The following is a 23,761-nucleotide window of genomic DNA, read 5'->3' as shown; positions in this document are numbered from 1 at the left end:
CATGTCTGTGGTGGTAGTGTCTTAATGAGGAAATGATTGACACTAAAGAGATTGAGTCATACACTGTGAAAAGTGTCTGATACGACTTTAAATGCTTCACACCATTCAACCTGCAGTGAGAATCGTACAGTCAAGGGAAATGTCAATTTTCCAGCATGCACACCACAGTTAGTGTGACAGACCACCTTTAATCTGATATCATTCTTCACTACAAGTTTCACATACATGTATTAAAAGGCCATTGAATGGATAAAATCAACACACCATTACTAATAAAAGCAAAGAATAGGGGGGGGGGGGGTAGAATGAGACAAACATAGCGGAACCAGACTTCCAGCCAGTCAGTAAAAATAATGCTGTCTGAAGAACTTGTTCAAATGACTGTGAGGTTGCATTTATTACAATCATCTGGCTGTATTTTGCACTTTACTGTCTTATTCCAACATCTCTCTCTCTCTCTCTCTCTCTCTCTCTCCCTCAAAATAAAAACCTACCCAAAACAAACAAACAAACAAGCACAGAAACATACAAAAACAAATGGACAAAACCTAGCAGGACTACACTGCAGGGAGCTGTCATATGCAGATGAATTTGTCCAGCCTTATCAGTCACCTGTAGCTCTTGCATACTCCCATTTTCCATCCCCCGTCACGCATTTCCTTCTTGTTCCACCTAATCGCACTCATGATCTTCTTCACTTGTCATTGCTCTTGTTTTAATCCTTTCCTCTTAACCTTCAAATAAGGCAGAAGACACTTCAACTGCAGGGGGAAAAAAAATCTTTTATGTGCATGAGTTGTGACTCTCTCACACACAGGACCTCTATTTTATGTCCTATTTGAGGGACAAGGCTTCCTACTAGAGGGGACAGGATGATAACACTCATTTATCATTCCTTTATCTCTACCCTTGTTTAACCCGTTGAGGACGAGTCCCGAGTATACTCGGGCAGGTATGTATGGAAAATGTGTGTTGTAGTAAAATCAGTCTGTCCTCAATAATGGGTTAATCACATCAACATCTCTCTCTCTCTCCTTATTTTTCCTCATGTTTGTAGTCTTCCTTCTACATTTATCATTCCTTCATCTCTACCCTTGTTAAATCATTCCATGCTGAATTCTGAAATCCCCATAGACTCAATACACATTCATTCTCTTTTTCTCTTTATATTTGTCCCTCATATTTCTTGTCACCAGGTGATGACCTGAGCGATAGGATAGACTTCATCATCTGTCTAGGTGGAGATGGGACATTGCTATGGGCGTCCTCGCTCTTCCAGGAAGGGAGCGTACCCCCCGTGATGGCCTACCACCTCGGCTCCCTAGGTTTCCTCACGCCGTTCGAGTTTGAGGACTTCAAAGAATCCGTCAATGTCTTCCTTGAAGGTACGTTCAAGGTGGTACATGTTAATCTCAGTAATAACAGATTGTTGCAAAGTAGAAGTTCATAGTGTTAAATTGATATTGCACTCAGCATGGCTTTAGCTTCATCAAAGTCGCAAAAGTTGATGTCATTACTACTTTGATGGTGTAAGACATTTGTGGTTATACAAACAAAATTAGGTTTCCACCAATCTTTAGCTGTTTGTAGGCAAGTTTTCACCCACTCCTGTGGAATTTTTTCTCAAGCAAAGTTGTTTTTACAATAAACCATCACCATGGCAGTTTGAGAAAATTTGAGTTATATCTCTTAATATATTTGCAGCTTTATTGTGAAAGTTTTGTTTGGTCGGGTATTTTGTGCCATAAATGAATTATACATATGCATGAAATGTGATAAGTTAAACATTTTTTAAAATCACTGCTCCCAATGTTAAAAAGTGTCCGTAAGATGTCACATATTTTCATGGCCCTCCCTGGTTCCTGCAGGTAATGCAGCCGTCACTCTGAGGAGTCGGCTAAAATGCCTCATCTTTGAGAACTCTGAAATTCCAGCCGGTCTGGAAGAGGAGGACTCCAACGCCCTCAAGCCTGCCTCAAAGAAGCCCGACCCTCCCAACCTCAAGTTCAAATTCCAGGTAGGTGTGCAGGGCTGGATACTGAACATCTTTCTTGGGTGGCCTATTCAAGCCACTAAGGTCTTTAAATGTAAAACTTTGGTGATAGAAAAAGAAACATAGTGCCTCAAAATAGAAAGAAACGTAGCAACCCATTTTGAATTTTAAGTGCCCGGCTGGGTCACCAGAGTTTGCAAATTTGGTGTCCAGAAGTCCATTTTTAGTGGCCCTGGGTCGCTGGGCCACCACTGCTGTCATGTCCTAAGTGTGTGAGGAAGGAGAGAGGCAGGGGAGGGTATTACTGCCAGAAAGGCTGGTTTATGGATGAGTTGATGGATGGACTGTTTAATGGATTAATGAAATAATTGACAAAGGGAAGGAATGAGCAACACATTTGTCACTTTGGGGTGAACAAGCACTAGTCTTGATTCAGGGTTGTTGTGTTTTTTTTTTGGGGGGGGTTATAACAGTTTTCATGTGCTGAAATAGAAACACACACATACACACACAAAACAAAAAACCAAAAAAAAAAAAAAAAAAAAAAAAAACAGCTGTAATGCAAAGAATGTGGTCCCAAACAACCTCTGATCAATACCAGGTGGATGTGCCATGTGAAAAGTGCAGTGACCTATTTCAGATAGGTTGTTGGGTCAGCAGCTGGATGCATAGATAGATAGATGGATGGATGGACAGATTGAAAGAAAAGTTGATGAGGGTGAGGATGGAATGGTTGACATATCTGAGGCTACAGAATTCAGTGAGGGGTTTGAGTCGGTTCCGAGAATATGACCTTTCGGATTAATTGAGAAATGGATGCAGGCGATGGAACAATTATAACACTTTGTAGATGAAAGATGAATAGGAGCTGGTCAACAGATTGATATTTGCTTTTATTGGATGACTTGATTGATGAACAATTTGACTAGATGGCTGAGTGCTTTATTGCCTGCTAAATATTGATATCACAGATGGACAGACCACACAGATAGATGGGTTGATGATGGCTATAGGGGGAGATGGATGATTTGATACTGTCTAACCTTTTCACTCCCAGATATTACAACTCCCTGTATGGTTAATCCATGGCAGACTTGCGTATTGTAAGCAGTGAGTTTAGTTGGGTAGTGGAACAGAGGTGGTCTTGATGGTTTTGGAATTCACATGTATTGTATTTAAGAACTTTATGAAGCCTTGACAATACATGGATCTGTAAGAGTATTGTATGGAGCAAAGAGTCCTTTCAGTGAGAAGTGTGAAGATTAGGTAGAAGGTGAATTAATGATGGATGGATTTTACAGCTAATAGTAATTGAGAAGTTGATACACTAGTGAGTGCATTTTTCCTAACTTGGTCAAACCTTGCTGTTTTCTTACAGGCAATTTTTTTACTTATAATAGTGATATTGTGATGCCTTGGTTTACACTCTGGAGATGTAAACCGCTCACACCAACTGCCACAAATCGGCATCAACATTTTTTGTAGAAACAGATAAATGTAAAACCAGAAATTTTTGCTTGCGTGCAAGATTTGCTTAAGTAAAATACGCATAAAAGCTTTTTTTATCTACACAATGCATTTTGAATGCCAGTGGCAGTTCGTGAAAGTTTCATGCCGTGAAAAAGGCTGTCGGCTCCAATTTACAAAGGTTTCATGCTGCAAACGTTAGTGGTTTTACGGTACTAGTGGTAATAATGAAGTTTAATGCATGACAGTGTTCTATTGGCTTTGTGTGATTCAGCATGCATGGATTCCGTTGTCCTGTTCCCATCACAGGTGCTAAATGATGTTGTGATAGACCGGGGCCCTTCACCCTACCTGTCTAACCTGGATCTATTCCTGGATGGCAGACATGTCACTACGGTGCAAGGAGACGGTGAGTGGGACTAGCCAATTCCTACCCCACCCCCTTACATACCCCCTATCCCACCCTCTACCCTACCTCCTGCCCCACCTCTTACCCTGTCCCCTTCCTCACCCCTACCCTAACCTACCCCACCTCCTACCCTACCCACCTCCTAGCCTACCCCTATCCCACCCCCTACCCCTACCCTGCCCCCACCCCTATCCCACCCCTACCTGCCAATGTGGTACCTCAACTGAGTGCTCTAAAAGTGATTTCCTCTGCACTGGGATACATCTTTGTGTTGGAGCTTGTTGCAACTACTATAGTAGGTGTACCTTGCGAAATATCCACAAGGACTTGTGAAATTTGTTCTCTTGTAATCTAAATGAAAAATGAACAAAGGAAATGGGATCCTATCAGGATTCAAACCTGAGACCCCTGGATTGCCAGACCGATGCTTTTACCAACTGAGACCCCGTTTACAGTGCGGGGCCGGGCTCGGCCGCGGCTGAGCCGCGGCCGAGTCCGGCCACAATTGCGCGGCCGAGCCTTGCAATTTTGTCCGTTTACACTGCTGGGCTCGGCCGCGCTTTTGATTCAAACCTTTCAATATTTTGTCGTAGTGGCGCTCTGCTTGTAAACAAATGCAATTTGGTATTGTCTGGTTTTCAGACCCTTTGCCAAATGAATTCCGTGGCGACGAATTCGCCGTTCGGGCAAAGGCCTTTGCCGAAGGAAAAAATCCTTTGCAGGACAAAACCACCGTAAACTATACTAGTTTTCGACGTTGAGGGGGTTAATATCCTGAATAGCGAAAGATACAGGCAGAGGGTTTGGAAGCCAGACTAAAATTGGCCGCGCAATTGGCCGCGCATTTGGCCCAGTTTGCGTTTACACCAAGAAGAGGCAGGGCTCGGCCGCGGCCGAGCCTCGCACTGTAAACGGGGTCTGAGTTATGGAAAGCCTAGTGCAGTGTTCATCTTGGAATAATGAGAACATCCTGTAGTCTTTTGTGTTTGGCTTGCATTTCTGCAAACAAATTCATATTTTTGCACTATGGAATAAACATGCAATGAAAAGGTTTTTTGAAACAATGTATATGCTTTTTAGAGATCTATCACTTATCATTTTGTGTAAACTCTGTGCTACTGACTCTCTAGGTCTGATCATCTCCACCCCTACTGGAAGTACAGCCTACGCAGCAGCTGCCGGGGCAGCTATGGTCCATCCCAATGTGCCCGCCATCCTCATCACCCCCATCTGCCCACATACACTCTCCTTCAGGCCCATTGTGGTGCCTGCTGGTGTGGAGCTCAAGGTATGCTCCATTTTTGTCAAATAGGGGTGTGCTGTGATGGGGTATATTAGAGGAAGAGCACCTTCAGAAATTATGAATTCAATTGGAACGTATGAATGAATTTGTCTTGTTTCTGTCGTGTGAAAATTTATCCAATGAGATACATTAAAATGCAGTAGAATCAAGTTTGATACAGTGCAAGTCAATACAATGCAATGGAATAAGAATGAAACAGACATATCAAGAGAGGGAGACTTTGCTGTCAATTGCAACTAAAGATACAAGTCAATGAAATCTGATTTATAGCACAATTAATCATTAAAATGCAATATCCCTGCCATTCAAAGTTTCCATACTGTGTTATGTGAAAATCTTGTATGGGTGTAACGCTCTGTTTAAAGAAAAGTAAAAAAAAAAATAAGATAAAAATACAAGAATAGAGATATACTCCAAGAGAACACTTATATGTATGACTGCTATTTGTAGGAATGGTCAACACTCCAAAAGTCATTTACCTTCAGGTCATTGACCAGTGTATAACCACATCTACCTGCTTTTAATACATTTCCAAGGATTAATATTTTATCAGTTGCGATGTTAACATGAAAGAGACTTCACTCTTTAATCTTCTTTTGTCTCTGAAAAGGTTGCTGTCTCACCCGATGCCAGGCACACAGCGTGGGCATCACTAGATGGAAGGAATCGGCAGGAACTCAAGAAAGGATGGTGGTGAGTTGTGGCTCTTTCCTTATTTTTACTCATGTAATCTCTAATTATTGCATTGCCATGACAAAATATGCTGTTGTCATTTCAATCATCAGCAATGGAACTCACATTGTAGAAGTTCCTGAGTCTGAAGCAATCTGATGGCTAGCTATCTTCTAGTTGTATGACTATAAAAAAAAAAGAAGCAAAGACACTCCTCTCATATTCATTGGTCTTCCTGTGCTTAAGAGCTCTGACGTGCAGTGGTCCTGCCCTTGCCATTCTATGCCATGTAAATGTGTCGCCTCCAGACTGCTGGAGCCAACCAATGTCATGTGACACCTAGAAGGACAGTATCACCTGACACAGACATTAATGGCTTCCATGTCACATGAGAAGGCCAGATCACATGATTAAAGAGTCATCTGACAAGGGTGGCTCTGCTTACAGCCCTATTTGTTGTACCATCTGTGTGCAAGTGCATGTGTGTGTATGTGTGTTCTCCCAAATTTTAATGTCATAGAAGCATTGATACTGAGCACAAATCAGCTTAAAGGACAAGTCCACCTTCATAAACATAAGGATTGAGAGAATGTAGCAATATTAGTAGAACACATCAGTGAAAGTTTGGGGAAAATCCGACAATCCGTTCAGAAGTTATGAATTTTTAAAGCATCTGTGCAATCACTGCTGAATGAGGAGACTACTACAGTGTATGATGTCACATGCGTACAACGGTATAAGGAAAATAAAAAGAGAATTTTACAAAAGTTTGTTTTTTGAATAAAGTGTATTTCTTCGACTCGTTACTGACATAATTTATGTTAAGGGAAATATTATTCCCCTTGCCTTCTGAAAGAGAGAAGTCAAGTGTTCTTTTGTTATGCCAGAAAAGTGAAAATATGTTGAATTTTCTTTATACTTTCTTTATATCGTTGTACTCATGTGACATCACAAGCTATAGTGGTCTTCTCATCCACCCTTGACTGAGCAGAAACTTCAAAAATTCATAACTTTTGAACGGATTGTCCGATTTTCCTCAAACTCTCAGTGATGTGCTCTACTAATATTGCTGCATTCACTCAACCCACATATCTATGAAGGTGAACTTGTCCTGTAATTGGTCATCTTTGTACCCACAAACTTTGTCTCTTTCACTGGGATGACTCAGTGGTCATCATTTGTCTGACAGACAAGCATATCATCGCTTGGGTGACAAGACCTTGTACATGAAATTTTGGCGAAAATGACTTTTTTTTTTATTAATGGTCAGATAATCAGTTAAGTGGTGTCCTGTCCAAATCAAAGCTGTCATACCCTAAACATGAAGCCACCACCGCATGTCAAAGAAAAGTCTATCCCATTTTATATAGTGTTTTGGCTGCCATGTTTTTCATGCTCTCCTGAACATTTGACATTTTGTAGACATACGAGGTCTTGTTGCCCCTGTGATGACGTGAACTAAATACCAAACAAGAGGTTTGTGGTGTTGTCAGCATACAAGAATGAGACAGTGTCCTTTGCCAACTACCCATAGCTTGAATCAGAGAAATATGACAACCAGTTTGCAGAGGTCGAGGCCTCATTTCAACAAGAAATTTCCATCCAATCTAATCTGTGATAAGTGCACTAACTTTAGCAATATTGAGAATAATCACAGCTGTTTGGTTGCTTGCTGTGGTAGTTGAAATTGTTGTCGGGTCGCAGTTTTTATGACTTGCTCTTAAACAGAATGAGAACTGGCACATATAGTACCCCATTTTCCTTCTCAGTATTGTCCACAAACCCTTTTGGTAAAAATCTTGGAATCTTATTTGTTGTCCGCTATCAAATCACCATTTAACTTCTCTTTGTGAGGGAACACTCCTTTCATCCAATCATATTTGATCTTGCTCCATGCGCTCATATGGTTCCATCCGATGGATTCTGATGCCCCAGTTTTGCCCATATCCTGTGCTGTTGACGGTTTCCACTGGGATACACACAGATTGTTTTCTTTATTCCTCATTGCCACAGCACAGAGAATAGGAGAGATCTGAAATATGCACAATAGATATGCAGAAGGTCACCTTTTCACATCGGGGATTTCAAAACAATATTGCTTTTGGGCAGTCATGCATGCCCTACCCAGCCCATTAAGTCTTGTCAGTTTTCATAGTGCATGGAGCCTGGCAATGCCTCCTGTACGTTTCACAGCCACAAACCAGTCATGATTGACTTACATCATACAGAAAATTGACCATGTACGAGAAACTTTATTGACAAAATGTTTAGATTACATGATGGTAATTTGGACTGCGGAATAATATTTTAGATACAAAATTAATCAATATCGATGAGCTAAACCTGTTCCACTGCAAAAGTATTGAAAGTGACATACCTTTGTGTATGTTCGTATGTGTATCACACACTTGAACAATACTACAGACGTACACAAATTTAATTTAGATATCTATGTATATTGCCAGGAAAGAAGGCATGTATCAGATCATATCAGGAAATCTAATGACATCAGGGATATTGTATTTTGTTGTTGTTGTTGAACATTTTGAATGTGATCTTTGAAAAACATTTGTGGCATGATTTTAAAGTGGTAGATTTCAGACTTTGACATCTTCAGATATTCTATGCACCATATATTTCCCCTGATTTTTTTAATATTAATATCTTTTTGCAAATTTTACTAGTCACTTTGGACTTGTCCTCCGAGTACCAATTTGTAAAATATTATGCTCACAAAATATATGCCGTTATACAGTATACTGCCTATCAAACCATTGTGTTCGACAGAGGTTTTTATTTCGTTTTTAATACCCTTCTTTCCTATTTTGCAGATGTATTATTATGTCAAACAATGAGTAGACAGATTTGAATCTAGGGCAGTCTTTGTTCTTGCCTCCTTTTTTTTTTTTTTTTTTTGGGGGGGGGGGTTAGTATTAAAAAGAAAAACAAAACAAAACACTCATGCAGTTACCACCCAAACTATCCACACAATTTCAAATCAATCACGCTGCTTCAACTAAAACTAGGTTGTCAAACGTTTTGTAGTTTGTTTACTCGCTGCATGATGAACTGTTTTTTTTCCGCAGAACATGTCACAGACAGCATCCAGATATCACCTCTGTGAATACCTGCTAATTGTAGCTTGAAACCAGAAACTTGTATGTCAAGTTGTAACCAGCACGTTTTCCTTTATGCCCTTTACTTCAGTAGCCTCATTGTCTGACAGTTTCTTTTTCTCCAGACATATGAATGGTTTGGTTTTATTGTTTTTTCCTTCCATCTCTAATGGACATTGGCTAATAAAGAAACCGTATAGGGAAAATATTGGTGTTTTTGTTTGACACTGGTCCTTGCACCCTTGGCTCTCACACAGATTTCTGTTCATCCCTAAAGTCATGCTCTTTCACCCACAGTAGGTTGAAGAATGACAGGAAAGGTCAGAGGAATCCCTTGGTATTGATCTGAGTGATTGCTCTGTCAAAACCCCAGAGGAGCACTCGTAACTGAAACGTACTTCATGAGTTTTTGATATGGGGATGCATCCTTGTATGATATTATGTATAGGAAAACAGAAAGTGCAGGTATATATACAAATAATACTTACTTGAACTTGACTAAACAACTAGTTTAATCGCCAAGAATTCCTTCAATACACTTCTGTATGTAACTGTCATTGTGAAAGAAAAAAGATAATAGTAATAGCTAAAAGAAGATATATCCTTCTTGAGCCAATACTTGAGCAGAGTTTACTATACTTTGTGATTCAGCACAAGACTCCCTTTACAAATTAATTATTACTTCATATACCAAAAGAAAAAAAAAAAGGGAGGAAAATATTAACCCTTCCTGGGCCAGGGACTTTGGACAGTGTGTATAATGCTATAATGGGGTTTTCTGTGCCAATCTGCACTCAATGCACACAAAGGATTATAGCCACTACCCCCCCCCCCCCACCCCGATTTTGGCATTACTATTGTCTACCAAGATGTATGTGTCACACAGGCACCTCCCGTAGAGCTGTTAGGAATACCACTGTGTTTGATGTGTGAATGTTGTTGCCAGTGCTGCTGTACAATACAGTAGCTCAATGTCAGCTTGGACAACATTTATCATAGAAAGTCAGTGTATCAATTAGAGTTGATATGTGACATACTTCTTAGGAACTTTGCCTCTTTTGTCTGTCTGTCTGTGTGTAGGGGGATGTAGGTATGTGCATTGCACAGTTATGGAATCGAGACTGTCAAGAAGTGTATGATGAATAAAAAAAAGAAAAAGACAATTCTTTAAATAGGACTGGTGTGGGAAAATTCATGAAAAAGAGACAGCATGTTTACTTTTCAAACAAGGTACAATTGTAGTTCTACCATGGTGCCCTTTACCTTTGTTAAGGGAGAAGGGTTGTAACACCTTCCTCTCTCCCTTCAGTCTTGTTTCACTCATTATCTGACATTGTTGTTCCGGTCAGTGGATGTGAAACAAATCAAACAGGATACAAGAATAGGTGACCTTGTCAGCGCTTCCGGCTTTTTAGGTACATGGTCTTGAAAACCGAGATACGTGTATTCTTCACATTTGGCATCTTCTATTATTCATATCTTCTCAAACTTCTCAGGCGATATTTCTGTAGTGTCACAACCTTAAGTTTGTTTGTTTTTTTCCTTCTTGTGGTTACCACTCATGGCATTTTGTTGGTCAAACAACCTCCTGATTTATGCAAAACTTTTCAGCCTGTTCTCTGAAAGGTTACAAAATTTCCAGCTGTAAGCTTTGAAGTTGAATCATAATTTGCTTAACATGGCTGCTAAAGAAGCAGGAAATAGTTGTAAGAAAGCAATGGGGGTTGTGACTTTAGGTTCCCCCCCCCCCCCACACTCAACAGTAAGGATAAAATGCCTTACAGCCGTAGGACTCAAACCAGGGACCTCAATATTAATCGTCTGTGGTCATATCCACTTGGCCACAGCATCCCCCTAGCTTTGCCTAAGGTTCACAGTAAACACACTAGGCTCCCATAGGCATATATGGTATGTTACAATGCCACAAATGTATATAAATACCAAATTACAATGAATACAAACTTCCATTCATCCATTCTTGGAACTGAGCCACAAGTAGCTAAAAGGCAACTCATACATTAGCAAAGCACCAATATTGAATACCGGTACCTTTGCATGCAGTAAATAGATTTTTTTTTTTTCCTGCAAGAATTGATCACATTGACTTATTGTGCTATTAAAAGCATTTTCTAATGTATCATCAAATGCAAGCCAGATATTGTTGTATTCTTTAAATCCTCTACAAAAGAGATCCATTGTCATGTGGAATGTATCCTGTCAGCATGCTTGAAGCTAGCACTTGAACTTTGCACCAGAACAGTGGTTTGATATTAAAAGGTAGAATGACAAGGCACATTTGAAATACCAAATTCAGCCCAATTGCTTTAGGCTGGAAAGAAACTAGTGACTTTGAATTTAATTATTTACCCAGTCGATGATGTTGCCCAACTTGCACAGGTTTCTACATGCACACAATGCCTGAGTATCCAAATCTCCCCAGTTCCAGCAGAGAGTCCGTGAAAACTTGGATTAATTTCTTCATGGACAGGAGCATTGCAGCAGCCTTCCAATTTGGGAATCACACTGTATATTTGCCTCTTGAAATGCATACATATAAACTAAAAAAAAAAAAAAAAAAAAAAATCATCCTCACATTTCCATGGAACTTTCCTGATGTTGACAGGAGTGTTGGCAGCTGTGCACTGGGTGCCATACAAAATATCAAACTGGTACAAGGGAGTTGAAGTCTTGCATGCTTCTGTCATAGCAGTTGTTTGTGGGTTTTTTATCCCCTATGAAGGGGAATCAATTGTTTGTGATCTAATAATCATTAGATGTATCATCTTCCCCAACCATGCATGCAAAGGAAGGGAATGTACCCAACTATAAACAAATCAAAGGCATTATGTTCTGTGTGCCTACAGGACAAAAGGAAATGTTAAGTGAACTTTTATGACCTGCGGTAGGAAAATTGGGAACACTTCAACGTTGATAAAGTTGTGTAATATAGCATTCAAGGAATGCCTATAAGAATTTTGATTTCAATCACTTACCTATGGTATTAAACCTGTATGTAATATTTGTCATATTTTGGCATGTGACATGTCAACATTTCCATAGTTTATGAAAGATTTCATAACCGTCTGTAGATGTAGCAGTTACAGGACTCATCTGTAGATGTAGTAAGATTTTATCTCTAACCGATTGTCTAAGTCAAAAGAAATTGACCCTTGGAGCACATCATTAGAAATTCTTATCTCAGTCTGTTTGTTGACAAAACATTAGAGCTTTCCGGTAATTCCATGTTACGTATCTAGAGAAGGGGACCAGAAGTAATTGCGTGATCACTATCAGCCAAGCATGTGTATTATTCTTTGTTACAATAACACATGCTTCAGAGATGTTCCTGAATGCTGTGTAATTCTGAACAATGTCGGTTGATTTCAGATGACTCGACTCAATAGAAATGAATGCCATGAATTCTGTCATGATTGAAACACTCTTTGTTCTGTCGGGCCTCGTCGCCAATGTTCTATCTTTAGTCAAGGTAAACATGACAGGGCAAATTGGCCGGGCGTGTTTCCTTCCCTCCCTGCTGAAGGGCAAACACAAAAGACCAGTCTGGTATCCTTCAGAGGTTGCTGCATGGGTTTGGGGTTGTCTGTTCAACCGTCTATCTGTCTGTCTGTCTCTGTACCTATATTTCATATCTGATGAAAGATGTTAACCTGTTGAGGACGAGTCCTGAGTATACTCAACCAGGTGTCTATGGGAAATGCGTGTTGTAGCCAAGTCAGTCCATCCTCAACGGGTTTGAAAAAAAGAATTAGAAAAAAAGAGAAAAAATTTGTAATAGCCCAAGCATGATATATGCGAGGTGTTCAGTAGATACAGTATGGTTTTGTAATCTTGTCAGAGTTTTCCTTGAAATCAGTGAAATGTATGTTCGCACTCTTTCTGAAAAAGAAAAACAGTAAAATATTGAGTTGTTTTCATTTGTTTCACCTTTTAACTCATGCGTATGACTTTTTAGTCAGTTGTGAAGAGCTGAGCCACATTCACATATCTTTACACAACAGGCAGTTACAGTTCACAAGTTTTGAGACCAGGTTAAAAACTCATCTTCTGAAAAATGCTACTTGGGTTTCAATTATGCATGTTGTGACTTCTATTTTGTAATGCACAGTAGAGTATGGTCATAGTAGCTGTGCAATATAAATTTCCTTTTCATATTATCACCATTATCTAAATTTGTATTCTTCTCTCCGTACCCTTTCTACCCTTCCTCCTCGTTAACATCCTTTCCCCTCCCTCCCCTACTGCATCTCTTTCCCGAACCCCTCCTCCTTCTCTTCATCTCCCTACCCCTCCCTGTCCCCCTCCATGCCCCTCCCCTCCCCCTTTACAACTCCCTCACCTCTCCCCCTTCTCTTCTTCCTCTCCCCTACCCCTCCCTGTCCTCTTGCATGCCCCTCCCCCCTCCTATTGCAACTCCTTCACCCCTCCCCTTCTCTTCTTCCCCACCCCTATCCCTCCCCTTCACACTTACCACACCACGCCCCCACACCACGCACCCCTCCGCCCCCTCTTCTCCACTGCAGCCTGAGGATAACCACGTCTGTGTACCCCGTGGCGTCGGTGTGCAGCATTGACCAGATCTGCGACTGGTTTGACAGCCTGGTGGAGTGTTTGCACTGGAACGAACGCCAGCACCAGAAGACTTTCCGGCAGAAGGACAAGGAGAGGGCTCTCAGCAACAAGGAGAATGGCAACGGCAACGGAAACGGCAACGTCAGCCCAAAGTGACAACCTCCCAACTTATGCCTACCACCACTGTCATCGTGAAGCTTTACAACAAAAGGAATTTGACAACGAAAGATAATGTGTGTGTGTGTGTGTGTGTATGCGAGAGAGAGTGATAGAGTCAGTGTATCTGTGTGGGTGGGTATGTGTGTGTTTTTTTGGCTTTGATTTCTCCAACACATTCCGTGTTCCAAGACCATTTACACACAAACTCTCAAGCAACCTCTGAATGTCATTTTGTCCTCAGCTCGTAGCTCGTTTGTTTGTTTGTTTGTTATTTTTGTATTGAGTATGCAAGCTTGTGCAGGGGTAAAACATTGTATTTCAACTATGGTACTTTCAGTAACACACTGTAGTCCTTTGGTATCATATAGCTATATGGAAGGCCTCTGGATCAGATTGTAGTCCCTGTAAAATGGGTCCATTTAAATGATAGAGGCACGGTTGGGAGTGGGGAAGGAAAAGATGTTGTTCCAGGATCTGATGGTGGAGTGTGCATATGGATTATTAAGCCATTGCATGCTTGCTTTGCCAAATAACACATCTGATGGCTTGCATGATTTATTGATAGGGTACAGTGGACTCCCATTACAACAAAGTCCTCGGGACTGGCTGTTTGCTTTCATTACATGCTGTATATCCAAATTTTGTTGTAACCGAAGTGACCAACAATGAAAAAAAAAACATAGAGCAGATAATGTTTTGGCCAGTTTCTGTATGTTTCTGTATTAATGAAGGATGTAGTGCATATTACATAACTTGTGCAGTTAGAGCAGGTGCTACGGGGTCAAAGGTGAATGTTGACACGTCTACCGTCTACTGTCCCCCCAAAAGCTTGAAATTTTGTGTCCATGGATATGGGAGCAGTCCTAATGTGAAGGTAGATACAAATGTATAGATATGTATGTATTATGATGGGTATGCTCTGCTTAGTTTGGAAGGCACAAACTCTTGTCTGTCGTAAAGGAGTCTGCATCAAGACTACTACATACACCACTGGCACTTGCCCCCCCCCCCCCCCCCCCCCCACGGAAAAAAGCAGTAACTGACATTTTTATGAATGTTTACTTTTTTGCAAAAATGAATAGTTTACCCAATGCTCTCCAATGTTAATAGGTCAGTTTTGCAAAAAGAAAAATGAAAGTGACCAAAAATACAATTTTTCACTTTTGCAAAAAGCAGTAACTGCATCCAGTTGATTCAACTTTGCAAGTTTCCCCACGGAAAAAAGCAGTAACTAACAAAGCCCACGGAAGAAAGCAGTAACTAACAATTTAGTCTTTATCATTCAGACTCTGTATAGTCCTTCCTGTATATTTTTTTCCCTAATACCATTTATTTTTTCTACTATTTTTTTTTAAACAATGTAAACAGCAGTTTCTCCCATAATTTAGGAGAGTAGATATAAAAAGATTGTTTCACCAGTAACTTGACTCTGCCCGCAGGGAATCATATGACAAGTTGTAGAAAAAGCTTCTTTCTGGAGACTAGCAAACCTGGCAGACTCAGCGCGCTCAGAGTGCAGAATACGCGTGCAGCAGCTGCATGCGCATAAATTCTGCAGCATACAGTAACTAGCTAAACATTGCATCACATCACAGTCATCACTTGCATGCACAGTATTGCAGGCCTGGTACAGTCTGAGTGATCATGCCAGTGCTAACCATGCTGTCACACAGTTTCTGCGGTCCAGGCATGCCTGCAAATCTATCATGAATTGCAGAGGAAAAGTCATGGTAGCCATGGCTTTGGCCAGAACCAGAAAATCTAGGTGAGCTGAAAATATATTGAAGGGAGATGAGCACTAGTATTAATGCACTAACGTTAGTCTAAGGTTAGATGTAGGCCCTAAAGTTTAAAATAGGTCTACCAGATCTAACGTTACAGAGTAGATCTAGATTCTAATCTATTGTTAACTGTTTAGTGTTAGACAAAATGTCAGTAGGCCTAATCTAACGTAATAGATCTAGGTCTAGCACTAACATTGGGCATAGATCTGTAGTCTAGCTTAAGTGTAACGTCAGAGTTCGACTAGGATCTAAGACGAAGAGACTTGACTTTATTGTCTAGTCCAGGGTCATGTGTCAGGGGCCAGGCCGGGCACTCCAAAGTTCAATTAGGGTACATAGGTGTCTACCTTATTTTTACACAGAATGCCATTCAATCGACAAGACCTAGTCTAGGTCTAGCGATAGGTCCTAGATCTTATAGATCTAGACTAACCAGAAAGTAGAAGAACTTTATAACCTGGTGGTGGTAACAATTCTCCTCCTATGGTCATGTGACATGTGCAGTTACTGCTTTTTTCCATGGGGAAAACAGCAGACTCCTGGCCGTCTGCAGTTACTGCTTTTTTCCGTGGGGAAACTACCCAGAATCAAGGGTGAGCCACCGCAGTAACTGCGTTTTCCTAAATAACATTTAAAAATAACGGAAACATAATTTTTTCCTAGGTATTGTTAGACAACTAGGTATGGTGCATAATCATACCACAAAATTATTTTTGAATGTTTCTGTGTTTTTAAAGAATCTGCAAAAAACACAAAATCGCATTTATCTCAGCTCAGCAGCTTTGCAGTTACTGCTTTCTTCCGTGGGGGGGCAGCACTGTCCCATAGCCCCTGTACTGTACAATGTACCTTCTCCTTTGTTGGGAGCATCTACAGTGGAGGGAATATGCAAGAGATATGCTTTGGCACAGACTCCGTTACGACTGACAAGTGTTCCTGTAAACTCTGCTCTGCTGGCCAGCCAGAATGTATGTACATGTAACATCATCTTGAAGTTGTCCACTGAAGATGAGCAGCCTGCATTCCTCCGTAGTGAGGGGCTGAGGGGGCTTGGATGTGGATTGAGCTCAAGGAATGTTGGAAGTGTAGAGAAGGCTGCCACTTCATAAACTCAAGATTCCAGGCTTTCAGCCTGTGGGACTTTTGGAATGTTCGTCCACAAGAAACTTGAAGATTGACTCCAGGGCCTCCCGTTTCATAAAACTTGTCATCAATACCAGGTTATGATAGTTGTTATAAGCTACTGAAATCTTTTCATATGATTGGCCGAGAGCAAATTTATCACAGAAATGTGGCAATTGTTACTGATTAGTTTTATGAAACGTGACCCACTTGTCTTCTTGGAGTTGAACTGAACGGGGTAATTGATAGGTTAAAGGAGGTAACCCTGTCTGGTCTGTTTTGGATACCAACTCCTGTCTACCTGACAGGCTGTGAGAGAGGGTTGTGATTGTCATGTAACTTTTATTCTTGTTTTGTGCTTGTTTTAAGTTTTGATATTTGAATCAATTTGAATCAATGGCCATTTTATGTATGTCATACTGCGATCGCACAAATTTTGCTACATGCTTTGAGATTAGTAGAGTGATAATAAGCGTAGAATTTGATTTTTTTTATCAAATCTGGGCCCATTTCATAAGACTTGTTATCAATAACAAGTTGCCATAGTTGTTGTGAGCTACTGAAATCCTTGCATCTGATTGGCTGAGAGCAAATTTGTCATAGAAATGTGGCAGTTGTTACTAACACGTTTTATGAAATGGGACCCAGGTGTTCACGTGATAAAAGTTGTACACTTGAGGTATTAAATTCCTAGGTCTTCTTGCAAGTGAGTCCTGAAGAAGAAGCACAGCTTAAGATGACAAGGTTTGGTCTATTTCCCATCAGCTCCAAGAAAACACATTTTGGTGTATCTTTTCATTTTGATATCTATCGTATAATGCAGTGCTTCCATTGGTAGAACAAGAAATTCTCTTTCATTTTGAGCTCTAGTGTTACATACAATTATTTCAATTGTGGAATTATCACAAGCTTCTTATTAGCAAACTGTATGATTTATTCTTATAAAATTGGCAAAGCATTTAAGAAGACAAATATTCCTTTTTCTCTTTCTTATTGGCAGTTTGTCATATTCTTTCTGATTTTCAGCAGATTTTGATGAAATTTTAATAAGTTCCATCTAGTGTCTTTCCAAAGCAAAGTATGCAGTGTTGAAATTGAAAATGACTTTTATTTTATGTCCAGCAAACTGCCCCTCCCCCCCCAAAAAAAAGAACAATAACAGCATGAACTGAAAGGAATCTCATTGCATCAGCAGACATGTATTCCTATCCAATTTAATTGCATATTAATGGATTGTTTGGTCAAATTTTTCACTGCTATCTTGTCATGTTGTGGCTGGGGTGTATTGAAAGCATCTTTCTTCTATGTGAGTTTTCTTTCCTACACACAGGGCCCATGTGCTTCAGTGCATACTTAAGTACAACAGGAGGTGCAATAGCAAGAGATCAAAGATTACCGCACATACATGTATGATGATCAGTGCATATAGAAATATATTTTCCCCCCAGTGGTAATTCTATTGCTTTTGCCGTGCATTGGGGCCAACCTGCAGGACATGTAAACTGTGTGCAAACAGTAAGACACAAACCATTTGCATGGTATGCCACAAGCGGCAAGCAATGTTGCAGCAACCAAATCTTGACTCTGTACCGGTGCAGGAGCTCGGGCTCGCGGAGACCCGGGCCGCGCGTGCCAAAGAGATGTTTGTGAAATTCGAAGGGACACTAAATTCCTCAGCTCAGGTGTGCAAATGTGTTCCCATTGGCACTTTTAATAATTCAAGTTCATAATTATTTTCTGATGTACTGTGATCACTTGCTCTTATTTATGTATTTTTCTGTCACATTGATTGTGCCTGCACATGTATGTATGTATGTATGTATGTATGTATGTTCTGCCGACACTTCTATGGGACCATGAAAAAGTAATTATATTTTTATGCACAAGTATGCTCTGCCATTGAGCGGCACACTGAGTTTGTCACTCCCCAGTTTTTACATTATTATGTAAGTCGAAACTTTGATGGATGGAGAGAAGATCCGTGACCGCCGGATCTCATGATACTCATTTATATCCTGTATTTGGATTCACTTTCAGGAGTTGATCATGTTGACTGTAACTCAACAGAATTGTGAACTGTGATACCTAAACGTTGAGAAGCATCTGAACATTTTTGAGTGATGGTGTTTGGGTAGAGCAGTCCTTTCTATTTTTTTTTTTTTTTTTTTATATATTTTTTTTAGTTAAAGATGGTACCAAATTAAACTATATGTCTATTGATTATCGTATTTACCTGATAAGATATAGGGTGTCTCTGGCAGGATTCTTCTAACACTTAACAATCAACATGTAAATGTTGAAATATCTTTATAGTGATTGTTGTAGAACTTCACCCAGCTATTCACTCTCTGAAGCAAAGGGATGAAAACTGTTCTGATTTATTGTTTCTAGTAGCAATAATAGAGGGTATAAAAGGTTTTTGATATTAACACCATCTATATAAACTTTAGCTTATTTGCTGCCATGTTGTGATATGAAAATGCTTAGCACAAATAGCGTAATGTTCAAAGAAATTGCCAACATTTCTCTTGAGGAAAACACAAAGGAGTAAACACTTAGAGTGATTGTGTTTGCGTATGTGTCTGTGTTTGTGTGTGTGTGTGGGGAAGAATTTAACAGTAAAACTAACAATTTCCAGTAAGTAGAGTGCAGTGTATCTATGAGTTGGAGATGATGACTTTTTGTTTTAATCAATACATACAGAGCAGTACTATTTGTACATGATTGAAGATTTACCGATTGAAAATTGCCTCACCTTTTTTTTTTCCAAGTTCAAATGCGCACAGATATATGCTAGTGGTGAAATTGGCACTGTATCAGTCAATGCCTATGTGTTCAGACTTTGTCATCCGACTTGTTTCACACTAGTTGCACTGTGAAGAAGAAGACAAAAAAGAACTATGTGATGAAATGTGTCTGCTATTTGGTGCAATTTGATGGCAAAAGGAGATAAAGGAGGAAAAAAAAAATCTTCAGGATTAGAGATGTCGCCAAGGTCGTGATGATAGCATTCCAGTTTGTCTATCATTGTGTTTTTGTCACTAAAACTGTGGAAACGCTTTTGTGATGCTTCATGCTGTCAAACCGAGGTCCTTAATAATCCTACAATGGAAAATTACAGGGATGCTTTGTTACTTCGTTTTGTTCTGTCTTGTTGACGTTTAAAAGCCAGAATAGTGTTTGTATTGTGAATGCAGTTTATCTTATGAAAAAATTGTCTCCAGTGCGATTTGAATTACCGAGAATGCTGTTCGTGCACTTCTCCGTACAGTATTAGATTTGGGTGATCACCTGTAGAAATATGTGAATCCGTTGCTTCAACTTTAATCTTTTTTTATCGATGTTTTTTATCCTACACTAAGGTCTTATTCTAACAATCTTTTGCCCTACCATTTATCAACTGTTGCATACAGCTGTAGCTTGTTTTGTTCGCTTTATTTGGAATTGTTTTTTGTTTTATCTTCTGAAATGCATGTATGCACAAGTGTCAACATCTTTAGAAAGAAGACATAAATAATCTACAAAAATTCATAACAAGTTTGTGTAAAGAAGTAATGAATCAAAGTTTAACATACAGTAAGCAAAATCTGTGATGCAATAGGTCTAACATGAGATGATAAAAAATGCTCTGAAACAGTGTTTAGTGTCCTCATAGGTAACCTCTTGTGTAAAAATAACCATTTGCATGACATAATAATGATGCAATGATCACTGACAGGAATGTTCTGACCCAAGGAGAAAAAAAATCATATCAAAAGAAGAAAAAAAAAAGATGAGAAGGTCACATTTTGGCTTTAAGCATTGTCTACAAAGTGCATGCAGAGCAGGGTTAAATGCGCAAGAGTCAACAGGCATGCAATGCTGAGAGGTACATTAGAGGTAAATTGGAATGTGCTCGTCTGTTGATATAATTTGTTTTCTCCTTCAAACAAAGCTTGTAACAGCCACAATAATGGATTGGACTATGTTAGTATGTTCTACAAACTCTTTTTGAATAATTTTATGGGCCTCCATACATTGTCAGATATTATTTCAACTTTAAAAGGGGGGTCCCCCTCAGTAGCACCCAAGCAGTTCAAGGAAGTAGACTTTGATTAATGTGGTTTCTTGCCACAATGTAGTTTATTTTCTAGACCAACGAGAAAATATTGATTTAGCAGGCAGTACATGGCACTGCGCCTAAAATTAGTACGGTTTAGTGTGTGTGTGTTATGATGTTAAGTTTTATATGTTTCCCCTCTGCCGCTCTTAAAGGAGAATTTCAACCTGTTTAAAGTGAAGTCTGAAAAGGAGTAAAATGTGGATCAAAATGTGTTAGAATTTGGGGAAGTTCTGAAATTATAAAGTTTTGCTATGTTTTTCAGGAGCTGATGTGAATATGAAAAATGAGTGAGCAGATGATGTTTATCACCTTACAATATTCCATTGATTGACTACAAAGAAATTGATAAAAATGAAAATTGTCTATTTTCTGCCGTTAAAATAGTATGCTATTCCTGGCGGAATGACTTTAATTAATGATTAGTCAGATATATGAGGATTTGAGCTGAGGCATGATTGCCTTTGAACTTAAAATGCTTGAAATTTCAATTTGCGGTGAACAAAAGATATTGCAATTTGCGAGTTGATGACATCATCAAGTCATTTCCATTTCCTGTTTCCATTAGTGCAACCTCAACTTCCAGCTACTGTATACGCTATATATTTCGCGTGGGTTTTATTTTTGCGAATTTCGTGAGTCGGGAGCTATTCGCGAAATTAACAACACGCGAAAATATTACCTTCCAGAATGAATCCCTTGCCTTGACGATACGAACATTTTACGGCTTACCGAACAGACCATACTGGCTAAGCTTGTTTACGTACATATAGCATGTCCACGTTTCACTACTAGTAATAAGAAGTATACACAGCCCAGTCGCTGTGGTAGCATTCGTTGCTAGTAAGTTGAAAATTCACACTTTCTTTGCCACTTCATATTTTCCCTGGTCCCCCAATCGCGAATTTAACCACTCGCGAAAATGTGTGACATCGGCAATTCGCGAAAATTTATGTACGCGAAAATTATAGCGTATACAGTATTAACCTGCTGCCCCTCGATTATCACCGTTTGCCTTCCTTACCCTCTTCCTATGTCACTTCCCTCCTTCACCCTCCTTTGTAGGGTCTTCTTTCCCCGAACAACATCCCTTTCAAGGAGAACATACATTTATGGTTTTACCACAAACCTCTCTCTTTCTCATTATCTCACTCATTTGCATATTCATATTGACTGTGCTAGAAATGGTTTGTAAAAAAAAAATTAGTGAAATTCATTTTCATAACTTCCTTAATTCTTGTCGGATCTTGATAAAAGATTACAGTTGTCCTCATAGAATTTTGACGTTACTGCTTCTTACGAGACTAACTTTTAACTGGTCTGGAATTTTCCTGTGAAGCATGTACACATGTAAGTCTCCATAACTGACACGTCAAATAGAATGCAATGAATAAGGCAGAAAGTTCATGTAGCACTATATTAATCAAAAAGTTGTCTTAGTCCTTTGTTTGTTTGATATGTATGTCTTGCCATTGACAACAACGGATGGCACTCGACTGTACATTCATAAAGCCAAGTGGAGTGCACAGATCTGAAACTAATGTTTTGTTCTGTTGTCTAATACCCCTTTCATAAACTCAATTATGCAGATTCCGCATCATTTGGTCGTAAAATCGGAGCGGGGGAAGAATTATCCGCTTTTTTTCGACCCTTCTATTATCCGCATAATAGCAGCATCGGGACCAGATTTGGAGTTTGTGAACGCAAATCCAAAGTTACGCGGATAATTGCTAGGGTGCGGTCAAAACGTCACCTGTCTTTCCCGCAGGAGGGACATGTGCAGTCACCATGACGATTATCTGCCTTTTTCAGGATGGGCGCTCATAAAAATAATGCGGATAATTTTCAGAGTTTGTGAACGCATAATTCTTAGGCAGATAATTGGAGGATAAGTTTATGAAAGGGGTATTAGACGCAATGCACGCATGCACACGACACTGAAGTGTGCCCATTGCGGTGTGGAGTGTCATATATAGCTGTTATGTACTGCCTTGTAGGTACAAATGTGTAGGTACAAATATATGTTCTATGTTACATGTTATAATACATTGTATATGTACTTTACCAAGAGAGACAAATATGAGAGATCTGTTCAGATTATATTTGGGGCACACAGTACTAAGTTATTGTTTCGACCAGAATATCTTGTTTACGGGCTTGGGTTGCTTTTTTTTTTTTTTTTTTTTTATTCTACGTTGAGTTATCTTGATATGCAATTTGCAATGTGATAAAAAGGGAAAATAAGCAAATGGAGAGATGACTTGAAAATGATTTTGCAAAAAAAAAAAAAATAATATAATGTATGTTGATATGATGGGATATAAAGTCTTTCCTATTTGTAATTTTTGTATTGACAAATATGCATATGTATAGAAGAACACCTGTTTATATATGTATATAGTAAGGGTAACAGCTTTTTTCTAAAAGACATACAAATAAAAAGAGATAATAGAAACACAGCTTGTATTTTGTCTGGATTCATTTTTCTTTGTCTTTATGTCCTGTAATGGGTAGGACCATCACTTGGTCAGAGAAGGAAAAAGATTGGTGGAGTAAGCGGACCCGTTCCCTACAGTGAGACTGGGTAGCGCAGTTGGGGTCAAACTGGACAGTAATGACCAGTAGGTTCACAGGGAGCTGCAAAAGGGAGTCTTAATCAAAGTAGCATTTTGAGGACTGCTGGACTTAACAATGAATAAATATGATACACAGGCTCACATGGTGATTGATGGGAATAAGATACAGGGAACCCTTGTTATAACAAGATCTGGGTAATAAGTTATAGTTTCATACCCTGAAATTGTACTTGGATTGATTCACTATTTTTACAGTGGTCATTGAGGAGAATCCTGTTGTATTTTTTTTTTTTTTTTTTTTGGGGGGGGGGGGGACATACTTTACAGAGTGGGCACAATGAAATAATAATACGCTGAATTAGAACCCAATTTTATTTTTTCTGATTCTGTGTCTGCAAATGTTGAGTCATACATCCAGTTCTAAAGTGTACTGAAGAATCTTGGCCCAAGAAGTTTGATAATGCACAGCTC

At 39.5% G+C, this 23,761-nt stretch overlaps 1 protein-coding gene across 1 annotated transcript in view; it reads left to right on the top strand.

Moving 5' to 3' along the window:
- Positions 1-13,718, top strand: part of LOC140238865 (NAD kinase-like) — a 58,241-nt gene extending 44,523 nt beyond the window's left edge. Inside the window, exons 5-10 of the mRNA XM_072318761.1 lie at positions 1,197-1,385; positions 1,869-2,017; positions 3,770-3,869; positions 5,000-5,157; positions 5,783-5,865; positions 13,502-13,718. Coding sequence (XP_072174862.1) covers positions 1,197-1,385; positions 1,869-2,017; positions 3,770-3,869; positions 5,000-5,157; positions 5,783-5,865; positions 13,502-13,706 — 884 coding nt within the window. The 3' untranslated portion in view covers positions 13,707-13,718. The remainder of the gene's footprint in view (positions 1-1,196; positions 1,386-1,868; positions 2,018-3,769; positions 3,870-4,999; positions 5,158-5,782; positions 5,866-13,501) is intronic.
- The last annotated feature ends 10,043 nt before the right edge of the window (positions 13,719-23,761 follow it).

Source organism: Diadema setosum, chromosome 15, assembly GCF_964275005.1.
Source record: "Diadema setosum chromosome 15, eeDiaSeto1, whole genome shotgun sequence".
NCBI classification, from domain to species: Eukaryota; Metazoa; Echinodermata; class Echinoidea; order Diadematoida; family Diadematidae; genus Diadema; species Diadema setosum.
The sequence above is the reverse complement of the archived record's forward strand: the minus strand, read 5'-3'. Positions and strand labels throughout refer to the sequence as shown.